Source organism: Vigna umbellata, chromosome 10 (genome assembly GCF_029865625.1).
Source record: "Vigna umbellata cultivar VRB3 chromosome 10, Vumbellata_1.0, whole genome shotgun sequence".
Taxonomy (NCBI): Eukaryota; Viridiplantae; Streptophyta; class Magnoliopsida; order Fabales; family Fabaceae; genus Vigna; species Vigna umbellata.
The window spans coordinates 12,882,456-12,906,232 of record NC_142174.1 but is presented as its reverse complement, the minus strand read 5'-3'; the positions used below and the strand labels follow the sequence as shown (position 1 = coordinate 12,906,232).

The following is a 23,777-nucleotide window of genomic DNA, read 5'->3' as shown; positions in this document are numbered from 1 at the left end:
TGGAACTACTCATTTACAACCTTCTCATATTTACGATATTGTCTATGATAAAAAAAGATGCACGTGGTCTATTAAAAATATTATTTTAATTTGAATAAGCACATTCTTTTAATGCTGAAACGAGCACGTGTTCCACCTTCCTTTTTCACTCATCATAGTGTTTTTTCTTTAGATTTACTTTCATCGTTATTAAAATAAAATGTTCATTTAGAGATTTAATTTTCATCAATCTAGAACAGTGGTGTTTTCTTACAAAAGAAACACTTGAAAAACAAAAGTACTACACGAGAAAATTAATATATTTTAGATTTAATTTGAATATTTTAATATTAGTCCCAAGAACTTATAAAAAAAAATTATTTTATATTTTATTTTTGTAAAAAAATTAGAACACTCTAAGTGTTCTTTATTAATTTATTTTTGCTGATAAAGAAAAACAACCAAAGAAATTTCAAATATCAGATGGGGCCTTAACTCATAATGTAAGGTTTTCAAGTCCTTTAAAATTACTCAGAAAATATTAACAGTGATGTTTAAAACATATATGTATTGGTTATATCAAAATTAACCTCTGGGTGATGAGTTTATGCAGCTTAATTTGGAATTGTTTCCAAAAGGTCAAAAGGAAAAATTGAGCAAAAAAACAGAAGGATGGCCCCAGCCAAACTGAGCTACAAAAACTGAATTCTATGAACTAAAAGCTGAAATAGCTGACTGAACAAATTGAATTGGGAAAGAACAAGTTAGCATCCACCAAGGCCTGGACTCATCTTTATTCACAACATTATCCTAACTACCCTTTTCCATTATTATTATCATACACCTCAACTAGGCCCCATCTCAACAGCACCAAGACACCCCAAATCCTGATATAAATTTCTACATGGACCCCAAAAACGGTCATTTCAACCCCCAAAATCATCATCAACTATTTTGAGCCTCAGCATTTTGTGCAAAGCTTCAACAAATGGAGCCATAAACTTCTGAGTGCTGTTTTTTAATATTTTAGTTTTGTGTTTTGGCAAGTGGGATGAATAGAATCAATGCATAGTCCATTTGTGCTGCATCATGGTGTTGTATGACCAGACCTGATATCACACCATATCATATCAACCATTAACAATCAGCAGCTTAAGAAGGGACAGCATGAGTGGTCGGTGTACGGTGGGGACCACAAGTGGTCCTTGTGGTCCCAACTTCCAGCCATATCTACCACTGTGGTTGCAACCTGAAGGGAATTTGAGAAAAAAAAAATAACTACAATACTCAACAGGGAGTTGATATGTGAATCAACAGAGCAGCCCCATCATCATCATCATCTGTGGGAGCCGGTGGTGGGGTCATTGGTACACGTCAGCAGGGTTTTGGAGCAGAAGAACCCTTGTTGCCAAGAGGGATGCTAGATATGCCTTGTTTGGAGAGCTCAGCTAACACACTATCCGTGGAAGGAGCTTTGAGTCCTAAGGGCAATGGTAGCCATGGCTTGTTAATTGCTTCTTTCACAACCTTGTCTACCACCTCCTCTGCCTGCATGCATGCATGCATGGAACACACTGTATCAGGAACATTTCATTGTACGTTCATAACTCAAAACATTAAACAAGTCCATTAAGAAATGGCACATTAGAACAAGTGAGCAACCATGGCATTGAGCACTAGAACAACATTGGTCCATATCAAATTCAATATATGCGTGATCATACACATTTTTTCAACTAGAGAAAAATTTCATGATGACTTTGTCCGAGGAAAGTATTGCATTACCGGATGATGCTCAAAGGAACTACGCGGCATGCTGAATCTGTAATCCACTGGTTTAGGAGTGTGCAATCCAGGTATATTCTGCAGTTTCATAACAATATCTGATTAGCATCACTTTGACAGATAATTTAATTACTCTAAAGGGTAAATTACGCACATGTGGCTATATTACATAAACAAGTAGCATTGAAATGGAGTCAAATTAAGTTGTTGAAACTTACTTGATTGAAGTGAAAACCAGGAGCTTGAGGAGGTGGGAACAATGGGCATCCCCAAGCATCCACATGCATCTGAAACATCAAGTCACCGAATATCAAACTGCATAACATACCACAAAAAGCATATTTGATGATATGAAATAACATATATTCTGCTTTTATTCCAAATAAAAAGATTACCCCCGGATAAGGCTTCCAGTTCCAACTTTCTGTAGGATGCCACAAGGGGTACGCAGGAGGCCCCCAAATCTGTACAGCAGCTGTTTGACTTCCTGGTTGTCCCCACATAGGATATATAGGTGCTGGAGAAATGGTTTGATTAGAGTGATAGGGAGGGTAGGCCATGATTGGTCTTTGCAGATAAAAATTCCTTTGCATTGCATCTCTTTGATTGTGCCATTTTCGATCTTCTTCCCCAGGTGCACTCTGTCTCCTGTGCATTCTATATTTCTGTTCAACATAAAGTTGTTACTTGATCTTACAACATGATTTTTCTTCACTACCAGAAAGATTTTGAAAATAAAATAGTCATTTTATGTTGCAGCATTGGGATAGAAACTATAGCCAGAAGTAAAATAAGAACCTGAAGATGGCTTGCCACATTGTGCCTTGTCAATCCTTCCACTTTCATTATCTCCAATATTCTAGAAGGAATGGCTTGATCAATACCTAGTTGTTCAACTGCCTTCACAAAATTTTTATGCAGCTCGGGCGTCCAGTCTACCTGAATCAAAAATCACGTACAATGACTGTTTTCAGATAATCATACAAGGATATCATTTTGCACAACCGTAAAAAATGTTATGGAGAAAAATAAGGATAAGCAACAAACAACACAAGATTTACTAAGACTCTCTGACAACAAATCCAAGTGTTTCAGGTGAAAAACAGTTCATGGATAAGATGTAGTTGAAATGCAGATCAGCAGTTACAGATCCAAGCTCCACAATTTTGTAAACAGGCCAACACATTATATTTAAAACAGTACACAAGGAATAGAGATGATGATAAGAGCTAGCCATGCGATTCTATCAAGCTATTTCAGTAGCGAAATCCCATTGGAAGTGTACCTTCTAAGATTGACAATCTCGAAGCAGTTAATATTTGACAATCTCTTGTACATGTTTTCTTTAACAATTCAAAGCATGCAGCTACAACGTGTTAAAAACACAGACAGGTTAAATAAATTTTTGAAATAATTTGTAGTTACATGTGCCAAACTAGTGTCATTGATATAAACTACATGAACATGAGTAAGAAAATGTTAAAGGGAAAGAATGAAGAGCATAGTATCATTAGTGTTAATGTTAATGTTGGTATTTCCCAACTAAGCGAGAGGTTTACATTATATAAATATGCACATGATAAAATAACTAGTAGTCATGATTCAGCTTACTTTCATCTTCTTCCTGTTAGCTTTAATCTCACATGAATCATTAAAAACTCCCATCTTTTTTGGAGATGTATGACCATCTGCATTGCTGAGAAACTTTTCATTCTGTAGATTCAGTGAAACAGCTCTCTCGCCCTTGGAACCATTGGCAAAATCCTCTTCCTCCTTAATCAGAGTCTCCTCAGGTTCAGTTGGTTGAGGAGTACTTTCAGCATTCAAATTCTCACATGAAGTTTCGACTGATTTGCATTCCCCATCATGTTCTCCACTTTCTTTTTCTGTTGAGAAATTAGTCTGCTCATGGCAATCTCCATCATCCAATAACCGTGTCCCATGTTTCAATTGTGGGGTTGAAGGAGCCGGATATTTATCACATACAGATTGCTCATTGACATTATCACCAAATCTGGACACATTCTCTAAATCAATCGACATGGTTCTTTTATGAGTTTTATCTTGTTCATTGCCTGTTTGAAGCTGCAGCACTGATTCTACAGATTCTTTGACAGGTTTTAGTGACTCAGACAGACCATTTGCCCTAGAATTAAAGGCCTGCATGAAATTCAACAACATTAAAAACTACTTCATTCATTTCATTCTAACAATAAATGCCATGAAAATGTTGCCAAAACCAACAAACCTTGTGAACAACATGCTGCCAAATATTTTTGAGCTTGTCCTCAGAGAGTGGTTTACTGAGAAACTCAACGGCACCAAGCTTCAAAAGAAGAAAATATATCACAAATTAAAGCCGTATGCATCAACAATCATGATTGTACAATAAACCAAAATCTTACCGCAATGCACTTCATCGTGGTGTTCAGGCACTGGTTCTTTGAAATCACTGCATGAAAAATTGTAAGTAGTAAGTATCACTGGTTAGAAAATTTATAACAAGCACTAGATAGGCCTAAAGAAAACTTTGTTCTCATATTTCCTATGTCATGCTTCCTTGTCGATCATTCATCCATTAAATTGCTTAAAGTTTGAAAAGAAGTTTTCATTTTATAAAACCAAAGCAAGCAACAATCACAAAAAAAAAAGAGGAAATAGAGATTAAATAAAAAGAAACTTCAAGTATTACTAATTTCTATTACTCTAATAAGTGACAATTAAAATTGGTTTTGCAAGAAACAATAATTTTCCTTCTTTTGGGAATTAAATTTGAGTTGACCTGCAGACCAGACAGTTGACTGCAAACACCACCACAATGAAATTGTTGATGATAAAAAATACAAGAAATTAACCAGCAAATTCAGGCTTGTATTTGTGCTTACTAATGGTAGGCAAGTCCTTTGCATTCTCAAGAAATTTGAAACCTCCAAGGCTGCTGCTTGTACTCACCTACAATTCAGATCGAAGCCAGTGGTTACAAATCATCACATTACAAAGCAAAAAAGATCAATTCCAAGTTTAAGATGTACACATTGCCAAAGTGAGACAAACAGTGCCGAGATATTATTAGAGAAAAATGCACAAGTTATTATCAGCTTTTCACAAGGTGATAAATTATGTTTGGAATCACCTAATCATTATGCCAGAGAACTACCAACTTTCCGTATTCACCCCATTCTAAACTAGCATACTAAATAACATCCCTTTTTTGTTTACCTCTTGTTCAAATTTTACAACTATGACATGATGATTTATCGCTTATACTGAAAACAAAAGTTCATTACCTCCACTATGGCAACATGGAAGTCTTCAGGGCTACTTGAGACTGCTGACAAAGCTTCGTTCTCGTCATAGAAGGTAGAAACTGCACAGAAATTTTACATAAAAAATTGAATGAATAACAAGAATGTGCAGGAAACAAGGAAGAGTGTGGTAGTGGATGAAAAGAATGCTTTGAATGTAATTATGTCAGTCAAAGTATAATTAGGTTGGTGTCAACTGATTCATATTCTCTGAGAAATTAGAAGCCCATCAAAATCCAAATGCACCACCAAAAATAGAATAGATTCATTAGTCCATAAAGTCAGATAACAAAGCATTCCTTTATCCAAAATACCTTTGGAATTTGGACCACTTCCAGCTTTCAAAACGCTTAAGGGCATATAGCCTAAAGCGCAAATGAAAACTTTTGCACCTTAATAAACCATCTAGAGAAATACCACATATGCTAACATCAAGCATCAAAAAAGGAGGGCAAATCTAGACACATTTCAAATCTTCAATGAAATAAAATCCCATTCCACAATTTCCCAAAGAACCAAATAAGGGCTATCTAAAGCAGTGCCGCTTTACCAGATGCCATTCTATAAAATGGGGACCAACTTTACCCACTAATTAAGGAAAGTGAGATTAGCTATGCCAAAGTTTCAAGAAGATGTGAAACATACCAAAAAAATATTAAAGGGATCCAAAAAGTCTCACCATGATAGTCCATGGCCTCAAGTTGTTCTCCTATCTCAGCAGCAGAACTTCTATCTCCGTCAAGTACAAGAACCCTGAGTCCCTTTGGAAAATCTTTCCATCCTTGTAAATCATTGGCAGTGCAAACCATAGCTGGTTTGGCATCGTCACTCAGCTCCCAACTGATGTAACAGATCAATGTTGACTTCGAACATAGAATCCCTTCTGCAAGATCCGTGAGATCACAAGCTTGAATTTGTTGAACGGAGCACAGAAAAGCAAGGAAAAAAGTGAAGCAGAAAGTCCACAGAAACTTGAATTTGCTCACATGGTAAAAAGCTTTCAAAATGTGGAATGCTAACAAGACATCTAAAGTCAGAAGTCAAAACCATATCAAAGTTCAGTTCGAGAATCACAAGCTCTGATCGCTCATGAAACAGCTCTTAATTAAAAAAACAGAAGATTCGTACTCATTCTCCAACACATTTCCTCCAAAAAAGAAAGAAAATAAAAATATGTACTTCATACCATAAACTGTAAAGATCTCATTTACAAAAGAAATGAAACCTTCACAGAACAGCAAACAGACAAAGAAACAAGCAAGATCTCCAACTATCATAGCAGAACATGACAAGAAACTGGGCCAGACAGCAACAAAAAACCGTGAACCAACCCAGAAAATAAGTAAACAAAACAACCCAAAGTGGAAAACATGTCATGACATGCACACATATTATAATCTAAAAAAGGAGAAGAGAAAGCAAAACAAAACCAAACCAAACCAAAATAGCTGAATTCTCCAATTATGAACACATGAACAAGGGAGAATCAACATGCACAGTGAAAGTGGTTCTTTTCCAAGACTTTTCTTTTCTTCTACTACCTTGGCTGAAAGGAAATTGCCCCACCAACTCCTCTAACCAAAGTTGTGCACTTTCTCTTCCTATTTCATCGAAGACAAAGAAAGCACATAGAAAGGGAGAGGGAAGAGAAGAGAAGTGAGTAAGGGGGTTTAACTACGGTCGTTGAAGGGTGTCTGTGTGAATACTGAACAATTGCAATCGCTCCTTAACAACCACATAATATGCAGAAAAAAGAGTCAATTAACTATTCTGCCACAATTTCAAGGCTCCTATTCCAAATCTACCCTCATTTTTTTTACCACTTCTTCTGTCAAAATCTTACCTGCTATTTTCTATAATTTGAGTTCCAAATAAATACATTGTCTTGGACTGCATAAAGTTTGAAACTTTTTTTTCTTTACAATGGATCTCAGTGTTTTATTTATCTTGGAAGCGAGAACACTGTGTTCCCGTAAGATGGACTTTTTCTCTTTACTTCTTTCTTTCTGTATTGAATCATTATGACATGATCATACATTTCTTCATTTTCTTGTTTCAGCCATTGGTGCTACAGATTTTACTGACAAATAAAAATTGTTGAAAAATCTACTTCAATTGAATGGTCATTTTTTTTTTCTTGCAGTTTCAATACAGGTTTACCTTAGAACCATAAAAAAATACAAAAGTATATGGTAATAGTGAAAAAAAGTTAAATGGTATAAATTCATAAATCTATAAATAAAGCACTTTCAGAATACACTGCAATTAGTCATATGTACCACAGTTTATCATTATTGTTGTGTACCTACAATTAGAAATTGCTGAAAAATGTATATAATGGAAATATTCCTTATATGGGAACAATGCTAAACAGGGAGAGGGATAAGAATGTTAATTTTTCAGGCACTGACAAAAGTGCTTTTTAAGTCAAATGGTATCAAAATTTATTGCATAGAGAAAAACAACACATAGATAACTAAGTTTAAATCTTGGTAATATGTTAACCAAATGTCAGTACGGTAAAATGTCAAATTTCATAGTAAAAAAAGTACACACAAAATGCAAAATGTAGAAGTCAAGTTTAGTCCATAAAAGATCTATCTTAGTTCGTTTGTGAGACTTTAAAGTTAGGTAAATTTAGTATGCAAGTTTCTTATTAAGTTATTGATTTGCATCAAAGATATATTTTTCAAAATTTTTATTTGATCACTTTTTTCAAATTTTGAAACACAACTATATACTTTGCAAGAAATAAAAGGGAAAATACACAAGTTGAATATTTTTCCTTTTAAAATCATATAAATTTGTTGAAATAATAACTTAATTAGATGTGGATCGATTTCCAAATTAAGAAGAAATTGGATTACATAATCATAACCATCAATTATATAATAATACAAAATTAACTATGTGCCCATTAGTTCACTAAAAAAATATAAGACGTATTTTAATTTGTTTAATTAATATGTAGTTTGTGCAGATCAATGATTGGGACAAACTAATCTGCATAGTCTCCAACAGAATAATTTTAGTCAAGATATGCAAATGACATTTAGTTTAAAAAATTATTAAGTAAAACCAAATACTAAAGGTTTTTATGTTAAATTCAAGTACAACATCTATAATGTCTACCATTTCTGGTAATCTTGATGAAGAACAAATTCAACATTGAGTATTTTTGTTCACATTCTATATGTATGTTAGTTGAAAGATAATTATGTTGGAAGTATGGGCATTTGATTTATTTATTTTTTGATAAAAGTGTAAAAAGCTACTATTAATTATGATGATTACACAACATTTAATTAGCAATCACATTGGTATAAAGGGTGTGTTGATTACCAACTCCAAAAAGGTAGAAAAGAGAATATTTTTGGCTGGGCAAAATGTCTCCTGAAAGACAATAATAGCTAATTACCTTTTACTAAATCAATGAAACAATAATTGCCAAAAAGAAAATTGACATGACTTTTGACCTTCCTCAATAGTGTTTTGCCATCATATTTCGTCCCATGTGATGCATCATGTACTATTTTAGTCACTTTCCTTGTAAAAATGCCACCACACATGTAATAAGTCTTAAAGTGGGTTACAATTATATAACTTTTTTGGATTAATGATTTATCACCGTTATTTTAATAATAACATTTCACATAATATTTTAAATAATAAAGTTTCATAACTTATTTCTTCCATTTTTTTTCTAGGGTATAGTTATTATTTGTAAAAAATGTAATTGCTTCTTTTTCCTTGAAGAATATAACCATTTAACTTATTCTACGTAATTAAGGTAATTCACAATGTTTTGTCAATTTGGCTAAATAAAATAAAATTGCTAGTGTTTAAAAAAGAAAAGTAAAACAATTAAAAACTTAAAAAATAATAAGAAAAGACAAGCAACTTAAACTTAGGGGAGCCAAATACTTAATAAGCAATTATAAAGAATAATGACGCATGCATATAATTAAATTGAAAATTAGATGCTTGAACAATCAAATGTTTGTGTATTCTTTAATATATATATATATATATATATAATACATCCACATAAATTATTTGGAGACATCTAGTCAATTTGTGTCATTTTTGTATATTTCTTTTCATAGCATCATATCATAAAATTGATAAAATCTTTAGTTGGATATGATTTGAGTATTATCTATCTTTTCTAATAATTAAGAAGTGGGGTAAGTAAATATAAAACCTGCTTTTATGGAATATTTTATGTAAATTGCAGTGTATACAATCTTGGTAATGATATATAATTTAGAAGAAGGACATTTTTGTAATTGAATGACTGGTACTTGCTGAGTTGCTTAAACATGTGTATGAATTAGATTGTAAGGTAGTTGTAGGTAGTAATCAAATGCACTGAATTCCACTCCACTTATTATTATAGCAACCACTCACAACTTTATAATTGTATTGTAACTCAAGTTTTAACAAACAAAAAATTGTAGCAATGTTAGTTTTACTATTTTAAGATTAGAGATTAAACTCGTTTAATTAACTTAACTAAAAGCCCATTTGATTTTTTTTTTATATATTTCTAATTCAATAAAGCATTTTAAAATCATTATTGTCATTTTTTCAGTGTGTGAAGTGGTAATTGTACAGTACTTTTTTGGTAAGACTTGAGAAAAGTTGCAAGGTGTTCATGATTTATGTTACAAAGTGATGACAATTTAGTCACATGGACTTGTCAGTGTCACAACTACCTACAAAAAACTAGAAGAAAAATATTCATAAACGGTGAAAAATATATGTTCTGGTTTACTTAGTGGTATTTACTCTCTGTTGTCTAGGTATATATGTATTATTTTCAAAAACTCAATAATACTTATTATTTTCGAAACAATTTTTTTTGGCACATACTCATCAAGACAATAAGAATAAGAGGCTGAATAAAATTCACCCAAATTGATAAATTTTAGTCAAATTCAATTAACAATGGAAAATGTTTAATTCTTCCATTATTTTTATTGTCTAAATACTAATAATTCCTTTGACAATGAACTTAAAAATCATCTGTGTACAATATTTACTAGATAAAACTAGCATTATCATCCTATAAAAAATATACTTATTTTTTAAATTATTGACAAAAATTTATCGATAAAATAAAATTTATTAATAAATTTAACTGTTTTAACTAAGAATATAAATATATATTTTTTAATAAAATTTATTGATAAATTAAAATTTTTATTATCGATAAAAATATTTATTAGTAATCCATTTATTGATAATTTAAATTTTTATTATTGACATTTTTTTTATGAATTTTGTTTATATAATAAACATTAAAGTTTTTGTTGTGGATTTTTGACGATGTTACGATAAAATCCGTTGGTAATTATTATTATATTTTAATTTGTTGATAATATTTTTTTTTAATTTATTGGTAATTGATTCATTTTAAAATCTATTAGTAAAATAGACATAAAATTTTCTTCTAATTTTAGTAAAATATTTGTTACAAATTAATTAGGGATGATTATAAAAAGGAAATGAAAAAGAAGAAAAAAAGGAGGAGAAAATGATGAAGAATGAAAAACAAAAGTAATTATACAACGTTAAATATCAATGGAGACAACGAAGATCATAATGACGAAGTTATATGAGAAGAAAGATGAAGAAAATAAACTAGAGATGAGAATAGTGGGAAGAAGAATAACGATGAAGAAAAAGAAAAACTGAATTAATAAATAATTATAGACATATTTTGATATTTTGATAGGTTGATAGTTGGTAATTATTGATGATTCTTTTTTATATATAAATAAAAGAATTTGACAATAAGTTTTTTTACCAGTGACTTACAATTACTAACAAATTTTATCCATTAACAAATCTTTTATATTTTTGGCAATACTTTTTAGAAGTTGTTGAAAGCTAAAAATAATTGAACATATTTGGAATTCTGAAAATATATACTTTTGAAGACAAGAACATAACAGGAAAAACAGTGTTAGAAAGTGTTTAACTGAGGAAACAAAACCATCGCCCACAGTTTGTAAGGGTACATGAAAACAAAGTGCTTGGTTTGTTGTGTAGTCATTGGTTTTCTTTTTATCTTGTAGGTAGTGGAAGTCCTACAAACTAAATCATACCATAGATCTTTGTCTGCTCTACACCCTCTTGTCACTGTTCATCAATATAGTCAATTTCTCAATCATTTTCACTGTTTTCAAATCCCAGACGTTCAAGGAGCATTTGCAAAACACCCAGAATTCAAAATGCAGCCTAATTAAGGAACTTGTCCTTGTCCTATCATATATATTTGGTTTAGTGCTAGTAATGATTTCTACTGTGTGGAAACATGCTATGCTTAATCACATATTCAACTTACGTTATTGAGTAAAAGAACCTTTGTTGTTTGGTTGATTTTACTGTCACATCATTACCTTCCTGCTTTTCATTCTGATCATGATTTCAACTTCTTTTTGCCTCTTTGCTTGAGAACCACATTTCATTTCTCATTGCCAACCTCAGATTTTTTTTATTAATCTTGTGTTTGCTTTCAATTTTGTTTGTTTCAAAATACTTAATTTTTTTGGAAACAATTCAAAATAGTTAAATTTGAAAGTGACAGTAATAAATAGCTCAAAGAAAAAAACGTGACTGCAGTGGTAATAGTGTGAATGGATCAAAAGGTTGAGGTGCGTGGCAGAATTAATTAAACACCTTCATGCATGTGTAATTAAGGTGACACGTGTCAAAACCTAAAACACAAAAATAAAACGCCCACCGTGGGGCTCGAACCCACGACCACAAGGTTAAGAGCCTTGCGCTCTACCAACTGAGCTAGACGGGCTATTGTTTATTCCATTTGTACTTTACATTTTAATCTAAATTTATCCGAAATTTAGTAAAGAATAAAGTGAAATATTATACACAAAAAACATTGTTTGCTTAAAGTCCCCAGTTAACTTTATTTTTTGGTAGCATAATAAAACGTGTAGAAGAATAATGTAGTCATTAGAAGACTGTTTTATTAGTGATGTACGGATATTATACTGTGTTTAATCTCTTTTTTGAAACTAACCTTGGTTAAAAATTAATAGAAAAAACCTCTTCTGAATTATTAGCTTATTACAGAGAAACAAATTTTCGAGTGGAAAGGAGGTACAAATATTCGAAGGTTACCTCATTTTTAATGATAGAAGAGTTAAAATTATTAAGTTGAGTAGCCTGAATGGAGTGTACATTTGTTAAAAGTATAATAACAAAACATCTTAAGTATTATGGGTTGCATTTTTGTGATAAGTTAACTGAAAAAAATGTGTAGATAATAAAATGAATGTTTGGGTTTGTATAAAATTAATGAGTCCATGTTGTACATGTAATTTGCACTAATTTTAATATTTTAAGATACATAAAAAAAAATACTTTATCAAAATCAGAGTAACTTGAAAGGTCAGAAGACATGACAGAAAAACCAATAAAGAAACCAAATTCAAAATTAAGGCACAGATGGTATATGCAATCTCTAGTTACATAGTAGCAGATTCATATGCCTTAACCCTACAACAATATCATATATGCTTTAATATATTGGATTATCTTACAAAAAGAAAAAAAGCGTTCTTAAATCTAGTTAACATAACTACATTACTAGTTTGTTAGGCGTCAACTGAATATAAAGGAGTTTAAAGGGCTCCATTTTCCTGCCTAAGCTATAAGCAGGTTTCATGATAAGCATGCATGAAACAACACTTGTTTTGGTAAATGCTAGATAAGAAATGAAGGTCACACTAACAACCGATGCCGCATATATTGCCCTCTGCTGCTGTAAACATAGACAAGATAAGCTTTACCCAGCTTTCTTTGTACAAAGAAGGTAAAACAAGACTTCAGGGAAAACTCGAGTTTATGCCATCATAATTTACAAGGGAAAGTACTGGTCACTGTTACGAGGTGTCTTCAAATCAAAAAAGTGGTTCCACAGGCTCTACAACAAATCAATTTTATTTCATCAGGAAACAAGCATAATTCTAAAACAGATATTAGTAAGACAACCACTGACCTGTTTTCACTTCAGGATGTTGCTGATGATTCATATCCATGCTTTCCTTGACCCTTGTTTTGCTTGCGTCTCTTCTTCTCTTCATCTTTGAGACGCTCAAAGAGCCTTCAACTGTACAATATGAGGTAAACAAAAATATAAATCACCAAAAATACTTAATACAAGGAACGAGAATGTTGGCCGAAAAGCCTGACTGGCAGTACTTCATCAGAATTTTATCAGTATATTAAATTGCTTGTGTTACTGAACGGAATAGATTTCATGATATTGCCAGCACACCCATGTACCTTGCCATTCCCATACCACTTTCGATTCACCCTTCACCAACTTTGGATAGCAATCTATTCGCGAATCTTCTTGAACCAATTCTTCTACCTGTAATCCCAAAAAAGTTATTACAAGATCAGTCATTCATTTAGTTAATTTAAAAACCCATTGACATTTAACTTCAATTACGGGTCAAAAGTGATTACACCAACAGCGCTGTCAAACATAGTCCGGGTCAAAGATTAATCAATCCTAAGTGGAACGAAAAAGAAAGAATAACCAATTTTGCTGATTTACAAGGACATGTCCCAAGAAAGTATGACTTCGTCCTTACGGAATCCTCAAGAATGGCATATACAATGTCATTTAAAATTTAACTTATGTTACAAATCAATAGGCATCCCAATTGTATCAAACTGTAATATTTGAATCGTGAATAATAAGATTCTAATAACTATGATGCAGTCAGCTAATCCAGACAAAATGAATTAGCTTGTTCTGCTTCGTTGTTACGATAAAATAGGGCAATCAAAATAGCTCCGAAACTACCTTTCTCCATAATAAAGGGTTCTTCCGTTCTCTTGGCAAAAGCAGGTGATCACGTAACCTAGAAGCAACAAACCAGGGTTCACATTCACCATTTGCACTCTTTGACGTCAATGCATTCTCTTCAAGTATTTCGCAGACCTAAAAGATCAATAACAAAGAAATTTTGAACAGATACAGAATTATAATAAAGATGCAATTAGTCATTCAGTCAAAAAAACCTGTGCACAGCAGATATAAATGTAACTGTAGTTAATGGGAGCCAAAAGTCACATTTTTTATCTATTTATTTGAAAAACACATTTCAACTGATTTTACCATCTGAGTATCTGCATTGATCAGAACCTTAGTTTATCCAAACTCCACTATAAAAACTAGGGCGTATGAATATTCTTCACTCATCTAAACCTACAGAACTATAATATATAAAATTGGGGCATTTGAACCCTATGGTCACTGTACACAGAACTACCTTCTAAATAAATGTAATATTTTGTGACCTCAATTAACATAAGCATTCTATTACAATATATTTGTGAGCTTCCATATATATGTGTGTGCCTATGCATGCATGTATGTATACTCACTCTTAATCAAAGGCATCACCCACAACAACTTAAAATCACACTTGTTGAACTAACGGGTGAAATAATCAACGAAGCATGTAATAATCCCTTGTGCCTGTGCCTCTGGGTGTGTCCCACTATACCTTATCATAAAGCTCCTCAATTCTTCTTGACATTGATAGTTTCCGTCGAACACTCCAGAACAAAGCTGTGCATCCAACAAGCTGTTAAATCTCAAAAACAATCAACATAGTTTACTTACCCATGCAGAAATATATGCATTAAAGTATGTCTTTAGGAAACGGATACCATGGCACAAATGGGCAAAACAAGTAGAATATGCTGAGAGATCCACTGACGAATACGGCAGGAATATGGCTTGTAATGCACTGCCCACAGATCTGGACACTTAAACTCCTTCATCCTGTATGAGAGATAACTCGTATGTGACATCCTAAGCAGAAATTTTAACCTCTAAGGAAACATGTTCTAACGGCCACTTTTGACTTGATTAAAATGGAACAGAGATGATATATACCCATGAGAGTTGTTTAATCTCGTCTCCAATAATTGCCCCATTGTTTCAACTGCCCTTTGTTTTGTATAATTATGAAGAGCATTGTCCACTTTGACATTTCCCACGGGCTCAAAATAATTCAACAAAACATCCTCACGAACCTGAGATGGGAATACAAAAGGGAAGTTGAAATCAGCAGCACTAAGAACAACTCGAACAATAACGTATACAGCCAAGCATAAATAAATACAAGTAAACTGCAAAATCCAAGGGCTAAAAATGAGAGAACAAACCCAAATTGGTCCGGTTCCACTGCACAAAAATTGAGCATATCCCTCACACAAGTGATGTTCCACTCTCTCCACCTGTGGTCAAAGGCCAATCAGAAAGATATAACAAAATGCAAAAGAACAACGAAAAAATAATAGACTGTATTTAGTTCCAAGAAATAGTAAGTCACTACTCAAATCAAAATATAGAGACATACAATCTTTCGAGCTGATTCACTGATATCTCCGTCTTCTAGACACAAGTTCCCATGTCTTTGGTAACCCTGAAGGCATTCCAACTTTCCATCGTTGCATTCTCCATTACTGGGACAAGGTTCACAAACATCTGTAACAATTCCCAGTCAGTAGAAAACCTCACAAGATGCATATAGTCTGCAAAATCCTACACGTTGAGACTACAAAATTTGATTGATAATACAAGGCCCCAGAGAATGAACTCCCCAAAAAATAATCAGAAGTAATACGAAGCAGACAAACATTGATTAAAGCTTGAATTAGAAAGTAATCTGCATCCTACCAAAATAAATAAAAGAACAAAACAATGTATAACAACAAGAATCAAATTCAAATTCAAATATCAAATGAAACCCCATACAAAACGCCACGGCATATTTCAAAGAAAAACAAAAGGAAATCAGATGAATTTGTTCATCATTGTTAGCAACAACTATCAACTGCTCTGTCCTCATAATATTTAGCCCTGAAAAGAAGGCTGTCTCACTCTAATTTTCCTTTTCCTTTTTAGCGGCATTCATTCCCTCTCTCTATTACGCATTGTTCTTTAACCGAGAAAAGGAAAACGGCACAATTCAAATAAACAAAATAGGGAAAACGAAATAAAATAAAATAAAATAATCCAGAAAATACACGGAGACAAGGCATGTGCAATTCAGCATTCATAGCACAGGAAATTACTAAATCAGAGTTAAATTGAACAACCAAAAACCAGAGGCTTGTTGAGTTGCAACGTTAGTTGGAAGAAGATGACAATAAATGAATAACTCAACACCCAGAACAGAATCATATGAAATGCACGAAAATCACGACACATAAAAACAACAAAACAGAAGCAAATGAAATAGAAAGAGAGGGAGAGACCAGGAAAGTAATCGGAGGAGTGGAAATTGGTGTCGCAAAAGGGTTTGGAAGGAGGTTGAAGGAGAGAGGTAAATAGGAAATTGCAGGTCCATGCAACTAGCGATGCGAGTGCGAGCACGAGAACCAATCTCGGTAAGTCGTGTTTGGATGGTAACAAATTCTGAGGGGGTTCTCTTCCCATCAACGATTTCGCGTCAATGCCTGAATTATCTGGAATCGAATTAGACAAACACCCCCTTCGCCGATTCTGCTTCATGGTTACAAAAATGAGAAATATAAGACAAAAGTTTTAAAAATTGAGGAGAATGCCCCTTTATTAATTCGTTTTAGTTAGGTTAAATGTATTTTATTATATTTTTACTCAAGTGGTTAAATGTTTTATATTCATTATGTTTTACTCAGCCTCCATCATCGTCACACAGACAGTTCTCTCATTTCTCTTCCCCTCACCATCTTCTTCTACCTCCAGTACCAACACCTTCAATAGCAATTTCTCCGATCGCGCTTGGAAGGGGTCTAATGGTAGACTCTCCTTCGCACCACCGTGAGCGCTCCTTGCACTCGCCTTCCACCGCTGCCTCCTCGTCGAACAGAACCTTCGATCTCGCTCTGGAACTACTTGTAAGGGGCGCAAGGGAAGGTTCAGCGACAGTGTTCCAGGACTCACAGGTACCAATTTTCTTTTCAATTCTCGCGTCAATTTAAACTTAGTCTGTGTTTATTTCGGACCCTATCTACCCACACTGTTCGTTGCTTCAATCGAATTTTGTCATCTCATCTCGTATATTATTAGGAAAACTACCATTTTCTTAACTCTTAATTTTTTGTTCTGGATTTTTGTCCAATTCATTTGCTCGTTCGATCAAATTTACCATTTCTTTATATGAGATGGCGAGAGTTTCTGCTGGCTTTTTAGTTATTAGATGTCTGTGGTTTATTGGAGTATTGTATGAATGTATAGTAAATACATTTATCGCCCTATTTCATCCGATAAATCAAATTAGGGATAGTGTTGTTTTGAATTGATTATGGACATGGTTATGTAAACACTGCCATGATGGCAACGGGAAACGTATGCAATATTGTGTACGCTTTAGTTTGAGCCTTTTAAGTCAATTGATCGTTTCATTTTAGGTCTCAATTTCTAAGATATGATGAGGTTTGTAAAAGTATGTTGAAAGGGTATTGGGTTGTTGAATAAGGGTTGATCTCTTGAGATGTAGATTGTGGTAGAATAAATTGTGTTTCTTATACAAAATTGGGATTGCAACATGTGAATTTATTGTGATGCTGTAAAGACAAACATTTGAGTGTGTGTTCGATGAAAGTTTACAAATTGATTATGTTTAAAGTTGATTTTGACGTGAAGTAGTAATTTAAGTTTCGATGCTTTTATTCTATAAGCTACAATTCTGTCAACACAAAGCTCGTAGTGTTTCAATGGATTTTTAATGTTTGAAAGCGAATCCAGACATGCTTCGTCACCATTCATTAATCTTCGTGCGGATTTTGACATGTTCAGTTCGCAGTGTGCGTTATGTCTATGGCACCAACCATTCCCAATGCGAATGCGACGAGCCTTTGCTCCTACACTACTTATCCAATGGCTGCCACCATGAAGCGCGAAACCTCCTTCAAAATTCTTCTGGAGGTGACCTTCACGCACGTGTGGTTCGTTGGACCAAGCTACTCTCCAACTTCTCCCGCCACGGTTACGTGGCCGAAGCTCGCACACTGTACGACATAATGCCTCACAGAAACCTCTTCACTAGCAATGTCATGTTGACAGCGTACGTCCGCTCAGGCATGCTCGACGGGGCTTCCCGGTTCTTTGAGACCATGTTGGAGAAGAACGTTGTTTCTTGGACTGCCATGCTATGTGGGTTTTCAGATGCAGGGAGGATCGAAGATGCGAGGAAGGTGTTCAATGTAATGCCTGAGAGGAATGTTGTTTCGTGGAACGCGATGGTGGTGGCGTTGCTTAGGAGTGGGGATTTGGAGGATGCGAGGATGGTTTTTGAGAAGACTCCTTTCAAGAATGTGGTTTCGTGGAATGCTATGATTGCGGGGTATGCTGAGAGTGGTAGAATGAACGAGGCTAGAGAATTGTTTGAGAAGATGGAGTTTAAGAACGTGATTACTTGGACTAGCATGCTATCTGGTTATTGCCGTGAGGGGGATGTTGAAGGTGCTTTTTGTTTGTTTCAGGCTATGCCGGAGAAAAATATTGTTTCTTGGACTGCTATGATTGGTGGGTTTGCTTGGAATGGCTTCTATGAAAAGGCATTGCAGCTTTTTATTGAGATGATGAGAGTTTCTGATGCCCAACCCAACGGAGAGACGTTTGTTTCTCTTGTTTATGCTTGTGGTGGTTTGGGTTTTTCTTGCCTTGGCAAACAGGTACATGCTCAGCTTATTGTTAACAGTTGGGGGATTGATGATTATGACGGTAGGTTGTATAGAGGTCTTGTTAGGATGTACTCTGGGCTTGGTATTATGGATTCTGCTCGCAACGTGTTTGAAAGTAATTTGAAAGACTCTGATGATCAGTGTTTCAATTCCATGATAAATGGTTATGTTCGGGCCGGTCAGTTGGCTAGAGCTCAAGAGTTGTTTGACATGGTACCCACTAGGAACAAGGTTGCATCGACTTGCATGATTTCTGGCTATCATAGTGCCGGCCGAGTACTGGAGGCTTGGAATTTGTTTAATGACATGCCTGATAGGGATTCCATTGCATGGGCTGAGATGATTTATGGGTATGTGCAGAATGAGCTCATTGCTGAAGCCTTCTGCTTATTTTCTGAGATGATGGATCGTGGTGTTCCTCCTATGAGTTCTACATATGCTGTTCTATTCGGAGCTATGGGTTCAGTTGCATATCTAGATCAAGGGCGGCAATTACATGGTATGCAGTTCAAGACTGTGTATGAAGATGATTTGATTCTCGAGAACTCTCTAATTGCAATGTATGCAAAATGTGGGGAGATAGATGATGCGTATAGGGTATTCTCTAACATGACTTACCGGGACAAAATTTCTTGGAACTCCATGATCATGGGTCTTTCAGATAATGGCAGGACCAGTGAAGCTATAAAAGTGTATGAAACTATGCTTGAACTTGGAATTTACCCAGATGACCTTACATTCCTGGGTGTCCTAACAGCATGTGCTCATGCGGGTCTTGTTGATAAAGGGCGGGAGTTTTTTATTGGCATGGTCAATGCTTTTGCTATTAAACCTAGCTTGGAGCATTGCATCAGTATTATCAATCTTCTGGGTCGAGCAGGAAAGGTGAAGGATGCAGAGGAGTTTGTTTCGAAGCTTCCTGTTGAACAAAATCATGCCGTTTGGGGGGCTCTAATTGGAGTGTGTGGGTTGAGTAAAAATGATACAGACGTCGCTACGCGTGCAGCCAAACAACTGTTTGAATTGGATCCTTTCAATGCGCCTGGGCATGTGGCCCTTTGTAACATATATGCCGCAAATGATAGGCATATCGAGGAGACGAGATTAAGGAAAGAAATGAGGTTGAAGGGTGTGAGGAAGGCACCCGGATGTAGTTGGATATTGGTGAAGGGGAAAGTTCATATTTTCTTCTCAGACGATAAAATGCATGCGTGTCTTTAAGAGAAGTTATTTACCTGGCTTCCACTATTTTAGAATTTTGAGAATGCAAAAGGATATAAGATATGTACATTAAAACTCAGCACATGATGTGAATCATTGAAGTCAAAACATCAAGATTTCGCCTGTATAAATCCAGTAATCTAATAAGATAAATAAACCTTTGACCGATAAAAAAAGAACAAAAAAATATGTTAACAGATAAAACAAATTTGATAAAGTAAACAAAGAACGAAAAATCTTCCTTTTTCTGCAACCCACGCATCAAAGAAGCAACTAAACACACAACAACTTAGATGTACATTATATTTCTATATTTATAATTGATTATATTAATAGTGAGTAATTTCTTACAATAGGATGCTAAAATATGGTTATTTTGCTTCTTGAATTTTATTATGTTTTCGTATATGTAAGTATTTTAAAAAATTTAATTAAATTATGCATAAATCATTAAGACATATATATCTTTTTTTATTACTATTATTATTTCTCTTCTTGCTTTCTCTATTGCTTTTTTAAGTCCATGATTAACATGACATTTTTTTCTCTTCTTCACATTGTTCCAAATAACATTCCATTAATAGTTTAAGAGTGATGGATTATTATATTCAGATGATGAGTTTAAATTTGAGTCTGAAATATTTTTATTTATTATGAAAATAAAAATATATATCTTAATTATATAATTGTATTATCCAAAATTTCAAGTTTACGGTCATGTTATTCTGTATTACATCAAATTTTCTAAGTTATAGTAACATAAAGTTAAAGTTCTTCTCTAATAAATTTGTTTACTTATAAATCCGTTGACACTTTAACATGACACTAAGTTAAAATTTTCCATTCAAATAAAATAAAACTATTTAATTCTTAAAAAATTGTATAAATGTTTTTAACAATATTTTTGGTTTCATCAAATATAATTTAATACTTTGAAATTTGTAAGAAAATTTCTAGTTAAATTTTTTTATTTCTCTTAAATATCAATAGCTATACAAAACTCTTTAAAAGCTTATTAAACTTTTAACAATTGATTTTGTGAATGATAAACATACTCATAAAGATGTTTCCATAAAATATCAAACAACATTAAAACAAGTGACAAACCCTTAAGATTAAAATTTTAAAGTATTATTAATGAAACAAAGAAAAAGAAAATAAAAGGAATCAGAATCTTTCTATTATAATTGGACCGTTGATTCCTACATGATGGTGTCGGTTTCTGGTAGTTTCAAAATGCAAAATTAAAATACGATTAAGATTGAGGTTCAGCTACAGCGTTCCAGGACTCGCAGGTACCAATTTTCTTTGCAATTCTCGCGTAAATTTAAACTGTCTGTGTTTGTTTCGGACCCTATCTACCCACACTGTTCGTTGCTTCAATCGAATTTTTTCATCTCATCTCGTATATTATTAGGAAAATTACCATTTTCTTAACTCTTAATTTTTTGTTCTGGATTTTTGTCCAATTCATTTGCTCGTTCGATCAAATTTACCATTTCTTTATATGAGATGGCGAGAGTTTCTGCTGGCTTTTTAGTTGTTAGATGTCTGTGGTTTATTGGAGTGTTGTATGACTGTATAGTAAATACATTTATTGCCCTATTTCATCTGATTAATCAAATTGGGGATAGTGTTGTTTTGAATTGATTATGGACATGGTTATGTAAACACTGTCATGATGGCAACGGGAAACATGCAATATTGCGTACGCTTTAGTTTGAGCCTTTTAGGTCAATTGATCGTTTCATTTTAGGTCTCAATTTCTAAGATATGATGAGGTTTGTAAAAGTATGTTGAAAGGGTATTGGGTTGTTAAATAGGGGGTGACGTCTTGAGATATAGATTGTGGTAGAATAAATTGTGTTTCTTATACAAATTGGGATTGCAACAAGTGAATTTATTGTGATGCTGTGAAGACAAGCATTTGAGTGTGTGTTCGATGAAAGTTTACAAATTGATTGTGTTTAAAATTGATTTTGATGTGAAGTAATAATTTATGTTTGGATGCTTTTATTCTATAAGCAAATTTGTAATAAAACTCTGTCAACACAATTGGATGCTTTTATCTCAACGGATTTTGAATGTTTGAAAGTGAATCCAGACATGCGCTGATATAGATTGTCACTTTTGTTTAACTCCATCTTATTTATCATGTATTGATTGAAGTTGCTTATTCATTAATATTTTGTTTTGATGTAATGTTCTTCAGTTATTACTCCCTATAACATGAGGAGGTGACTTGGAGATGTCAGACTTACCAGGATATATGCGTTTCTGTTTGAACACAGGGAAGCTTCTTTCATTGGCAATATTGGTCTCTGGGGGAATCGTCTTGCAAATTTTGGTTAGTGTTACCTTTTTTATTTATTTATACGTGCAGAAATATATGGTAACTTATTGATAAAAATGCCACTTTTTACTTATATTTGTCATTTGTGTTATGTGTCAGGCATGTGTCTTGTATAATAATTGGTGGCCGATGCTAAGTGGTGAGATAAAAAAGCAAATTTGAAATTTGATTCCACTGTACTATATGTATTTATTCTTTGTATTGATTGAATTGTTATGTGATAATAACATCCCCATGGTTGTTTTTTTCTTGCAGTGTTAACATATGTGCTTCTACCAATGCCTTTGCTGTTCTTTGCTGGGTCTAATGACTCTATATTCTCCGAATCTGATAATAGGTGAACTCGTGTTTGAGTAAAAAAAAATCATTAAACTTTTATCATACAACTTGTTAACTGATTGGAGTTTATTAGAATTTATCAGAAAAGAAACTCAAGATGGTGGATTAATCTTTTAATTTTTTGTTTCACAGCTGGGTGAATTTTACTAAGTTCTTGACCGGAGCCTCAACTGTGGGAGGCATTGCCATTCCAAGCATATTGAAGCATGCAGGGGTTATTGGTTGGGGAGCCTTTGCAATGGAACTTTCTTCCTACTTCGTGTTTGGACTGACTGTAATATGTTACCTTTGGATGGGTGATGAAGATGAATACAGTATCCTCTGATACGAGATTTGCTTCATCATTGTAAAAATGAATTGCTCCTTTCATGCGCTATTGCTTTTCTTGCAAGTGTGACTTTCACTACAACATATTTGCTTTTTTTTAACGATGATTTGTTGACAACCCCAATTCCAGAGTAGCTTTCAGCCAAATGAGTGTTTATTGTCTGTTAAGAAATGAGACGCTTTTGTCCATTTTCTTATTGTGTTAACTAAGTGTGCTTTTCATTATATATTGAAAAAAAAATGTCTATTAGATATCATACTGTTATTAATTTTATGGACAATTAATCTCCGTTTCCAAGGACTTGGAAGTAAAGACAATTGCTTTCTTACTGCAACGATTGTCTAAATCCAAACACCAAATAACGCGAAGAAAATGAGTAAATTAAAATTTAGTGAGGAAACTGGTGTCTATGAACGCCATGACCTATCGAGAAACATGGTCACTGCATTTTCCTCCCAAAAAACATCTTCCATATAACACGGGAAAACTTTAGCTTTCAAATCCATTTAAAAGCATAATCCGTTGTTTTTTATACATCCAAACGATTAACAATATCATCGATCCTAATCTCAGATTTGGAAAAAAATTAGTATAACTCAACACAGCACTCACACTAAACCAAGACACGCATACTATTCTGTGTTTTCTTTCTCACTAGTAGTTAAAGTAATTTTAATCCGTATCATATGTATATGAGGGGATTCTAACTCAAAACATAACATGCATCCATCAACGATACCAAATT

General features: G+C 33.7%; 4 protein-coding genes and 1 non-coding gene across 11 annotated transcripts; 2 read left to right on the top strand and 3 right to left on the bottom strand.

Moving 5' to 3' along the window:
* Positions 1 to 667: 667 nt before the first annotated feature.
* On the bottom strand, positions 668 to 6,786 carry LOC124823451 (two-component response regulator-like APRR2). Of its 3 annotated transcripts, none has more exons than XM_088100643.1 (12): positions 6,611 to 6,786; positions 5,749 to 5,952; positions 5,052 to 5,131; positions 4,650 to 4,716; positions 4,170 to 4,216; positions 4,013 to 4,090; positions 3,376 to 3,924; positions 2,563 to 2,703; positions 2,160 to 2,429; positions 1,983 to 2,051; positions 1,765 to 1,842; positions 668 to 1,527 (listed from the first exon to the last, which is right to left on the bottom strand). In XM_088100643.1, exons 2-12 carry the CDS (start codon positions 5,876 to 5,878, stop codon positions 1,354 to 1,356), a joined length of 1,683 nt encoding a protein of 560 aa, XP_087956769.1. In that variant the 5' UTR covers positions 5,879 to 5,952; positions 6,611 to 6,786; the 3' UTR covers positions 668 to 1,353. The 3 variants fall into 3 exon arrangements, with proteins under 3 accessions (XP_087956769.1, XP_087956768.1, XP_087956770.1); XM_088100642.1 differs by lacking the exon at positions 6,611 to 6,786 and adding an exon at positions 6,505 to 6,528; XM_088100644.1 differs by lacking the exon at positions 6,611 to 6,786 and adding an exon at positions 6,056 to 6,483.
* A 5,027-nt stretch (positions 6,787 to 11,813) lies between these two features.
* On the bottom strand, positions 11,814 to 11,886 carry TRNAK-CUU (transfer RNA lysine (anticodon CUU)). Its single transcript has one exon. It is a non-coding gene; the product is annotated as a tRNA-Lys (tRNA).
* A 621-nt stretch (positions 11,887 to 12,507) lies between these two features.
* On the bottom strand, positions 12,508 to 16,688 carry LOC124823465 (Man1-Src1p-carboxy-terminal domain protein). Its single transcript, XM_047295665.2, has 10 exons — positions 16,383 to 16,688; positions 15,482 to 15,609; positions 15,288 to 15,359; positions 15,016 to 15,155; positions 14,787 to 14,901; positions 14,621 to 14,701; positions 13,915 to 14,052; positions 13,386 to 13,473; positions 13,099 to 13,209; positions 12,508 to 13,023 (listed from the first exon to the last, which is right to left on the bottom strand). The coding sequence occupies exons 1-10, from the start codon at positions 16,636 to 16,638 to the stop codon at positions 13,001 to 13,003; spliced, it is 1,152 nt and encodes a 383-aa protein (XP_047151621.2). The 5' UTR covers positions 16,639 to 16,688; the 3' UTR covers positions 12,508 to 13,000.
* On the top strand, positions 16,374 to 20,143 carry LOC124823464 (pentatricopeptide repeat-containing protein At1g32415, mitochondrial-like). Of its 5 annotated transcripts, none has more exons than XM_088100677.1 (3): positions 16,374 to 16,514; positions 16,785 to 17,051; positions 17,912 to 20,143. In XM_088100677.1, exon 3 carries the CDS (start codon positions 18,129 to 18,131, stop codon positions 20,010 to 20,012), a length of 1,884 nt encoding a protein of 627 aa, XP_087956803.1. In that variant the 5' UTR covers positions 16,374 to 16,514; positions 16,785 to 17,051; positions 17,912 to 18,128; the 3' UTR covers positions 20,013 to 20,143. The 5 variants fall into 5 exon arrangements, with proteins under 5 accessions (XP_087956803.1, XP_087956802.1, XP_087956799.1 ...); XM_088100676.1 differs by having other exon boundaries at positions 17,905 to 20,143; XM_088100673.1 differs by having other exon boundaries at positions 17,854 to 20,143.
* Positions 20,144 to 21,206: 1,063 nt separating this feature from the next.
* On the top strand, positions 21,207 to 23,155 carry LOC148191947 (vacuolar protein sorting-associated protein 55 homolog). Its single transcript, XM_088100798.1, has 5 exons — positions 21,207 to 21,307; positions 22,225 to 22,359; positions 22,465 to 22,504; positions 22,621 to 22,702; positions 22,837 to 23,155. Exons 2-5 carry the CDS (start codon positions 22,261 to 22,263, stop codon positions 23,027 to 23,029), a joined length of 414 nt encoding a protein of 137 aa, XP_087956924.1. The 5' UTR covers positions 21,207 to 21,307; positions 22,225 to 22,260; the 3' UTR covers positions 23,030 to 23,155.
* The last annotated feature ends 622 nt before the right edge of the window (positions 23,156 to 23,777 follow it).

Bases quoted from the DNA above. Each gene is read 5' to 3' on its own strand.
- LOC124823451 (XM_088100643.1), bottom strand. From the start codon at position 5,878: ATGGTTTGCACTGCCAATGATTTACAAGGATGGAAAGATTTTCCAAAG. The intron at 4,717-5,051 runs GTAATGAACTTT...TCTGAATTGTAG, and splicing joins TCCATGTTGCCATAGTGGAG to GTGAGTACAAGCAGCAGCCT. The intron at 1,843-1,982 runs GTAAGTTTCAAC...ATGAAACTGCAG, and splicing joins CTGGTTTTCACTTCAATCAA to AATATACCTGGATTGCACAC.
- LOC124823464 (XM_088100673.1), top strand. From the start codon at position 17,856: ATGCTTCGTCACCATTCATTAATCTTCGTGCGGATTTTGACATGTTCA.
- LOC124823465 (XM_047295665.2), bottom strand. From the start codon at position 16,638: ATGAAGCAGAATCGGCGAAGGGGGTGTTTGTCTAATTCGATTCCAGAT. The intron at 15,156-15,287 runs GTTTGTTCTCTC...TTCCCATCTCAG, and splicing joins GTGGAACCGGACCAATTTGG to GTTCGTGAGGATGTTTTGTT. The intron at 14,702-14,786 runs GTATCCGTTTCC...GAGATTTAACAG, and splicing joins TTTTGCCCATTTGTGCCATG to CTTGTTGGATGCACAGCTTT.
- LOC148191947 (XM_088100798.1), top strand. From the start codon at position 22,261: ATGTCAGACTTACCAGGATATATGCGTTTCTGTTTGAACACAGGGAAG. The intron at 22,360-22,464 runs GTTAGTGTTACC...GTTATGTGTCAG, and splicing joins GAATCGTCTTGCAAATTTTG to GCATGTGTCTTGTATAATAA. The intron at 22,703-22,836 runs GTGAACTCGTGT...TTTGTTTCACAG, and splicing joins TTCTCCGAATCTGATAATAG to CTGGGTGAATTTTACTAAGT.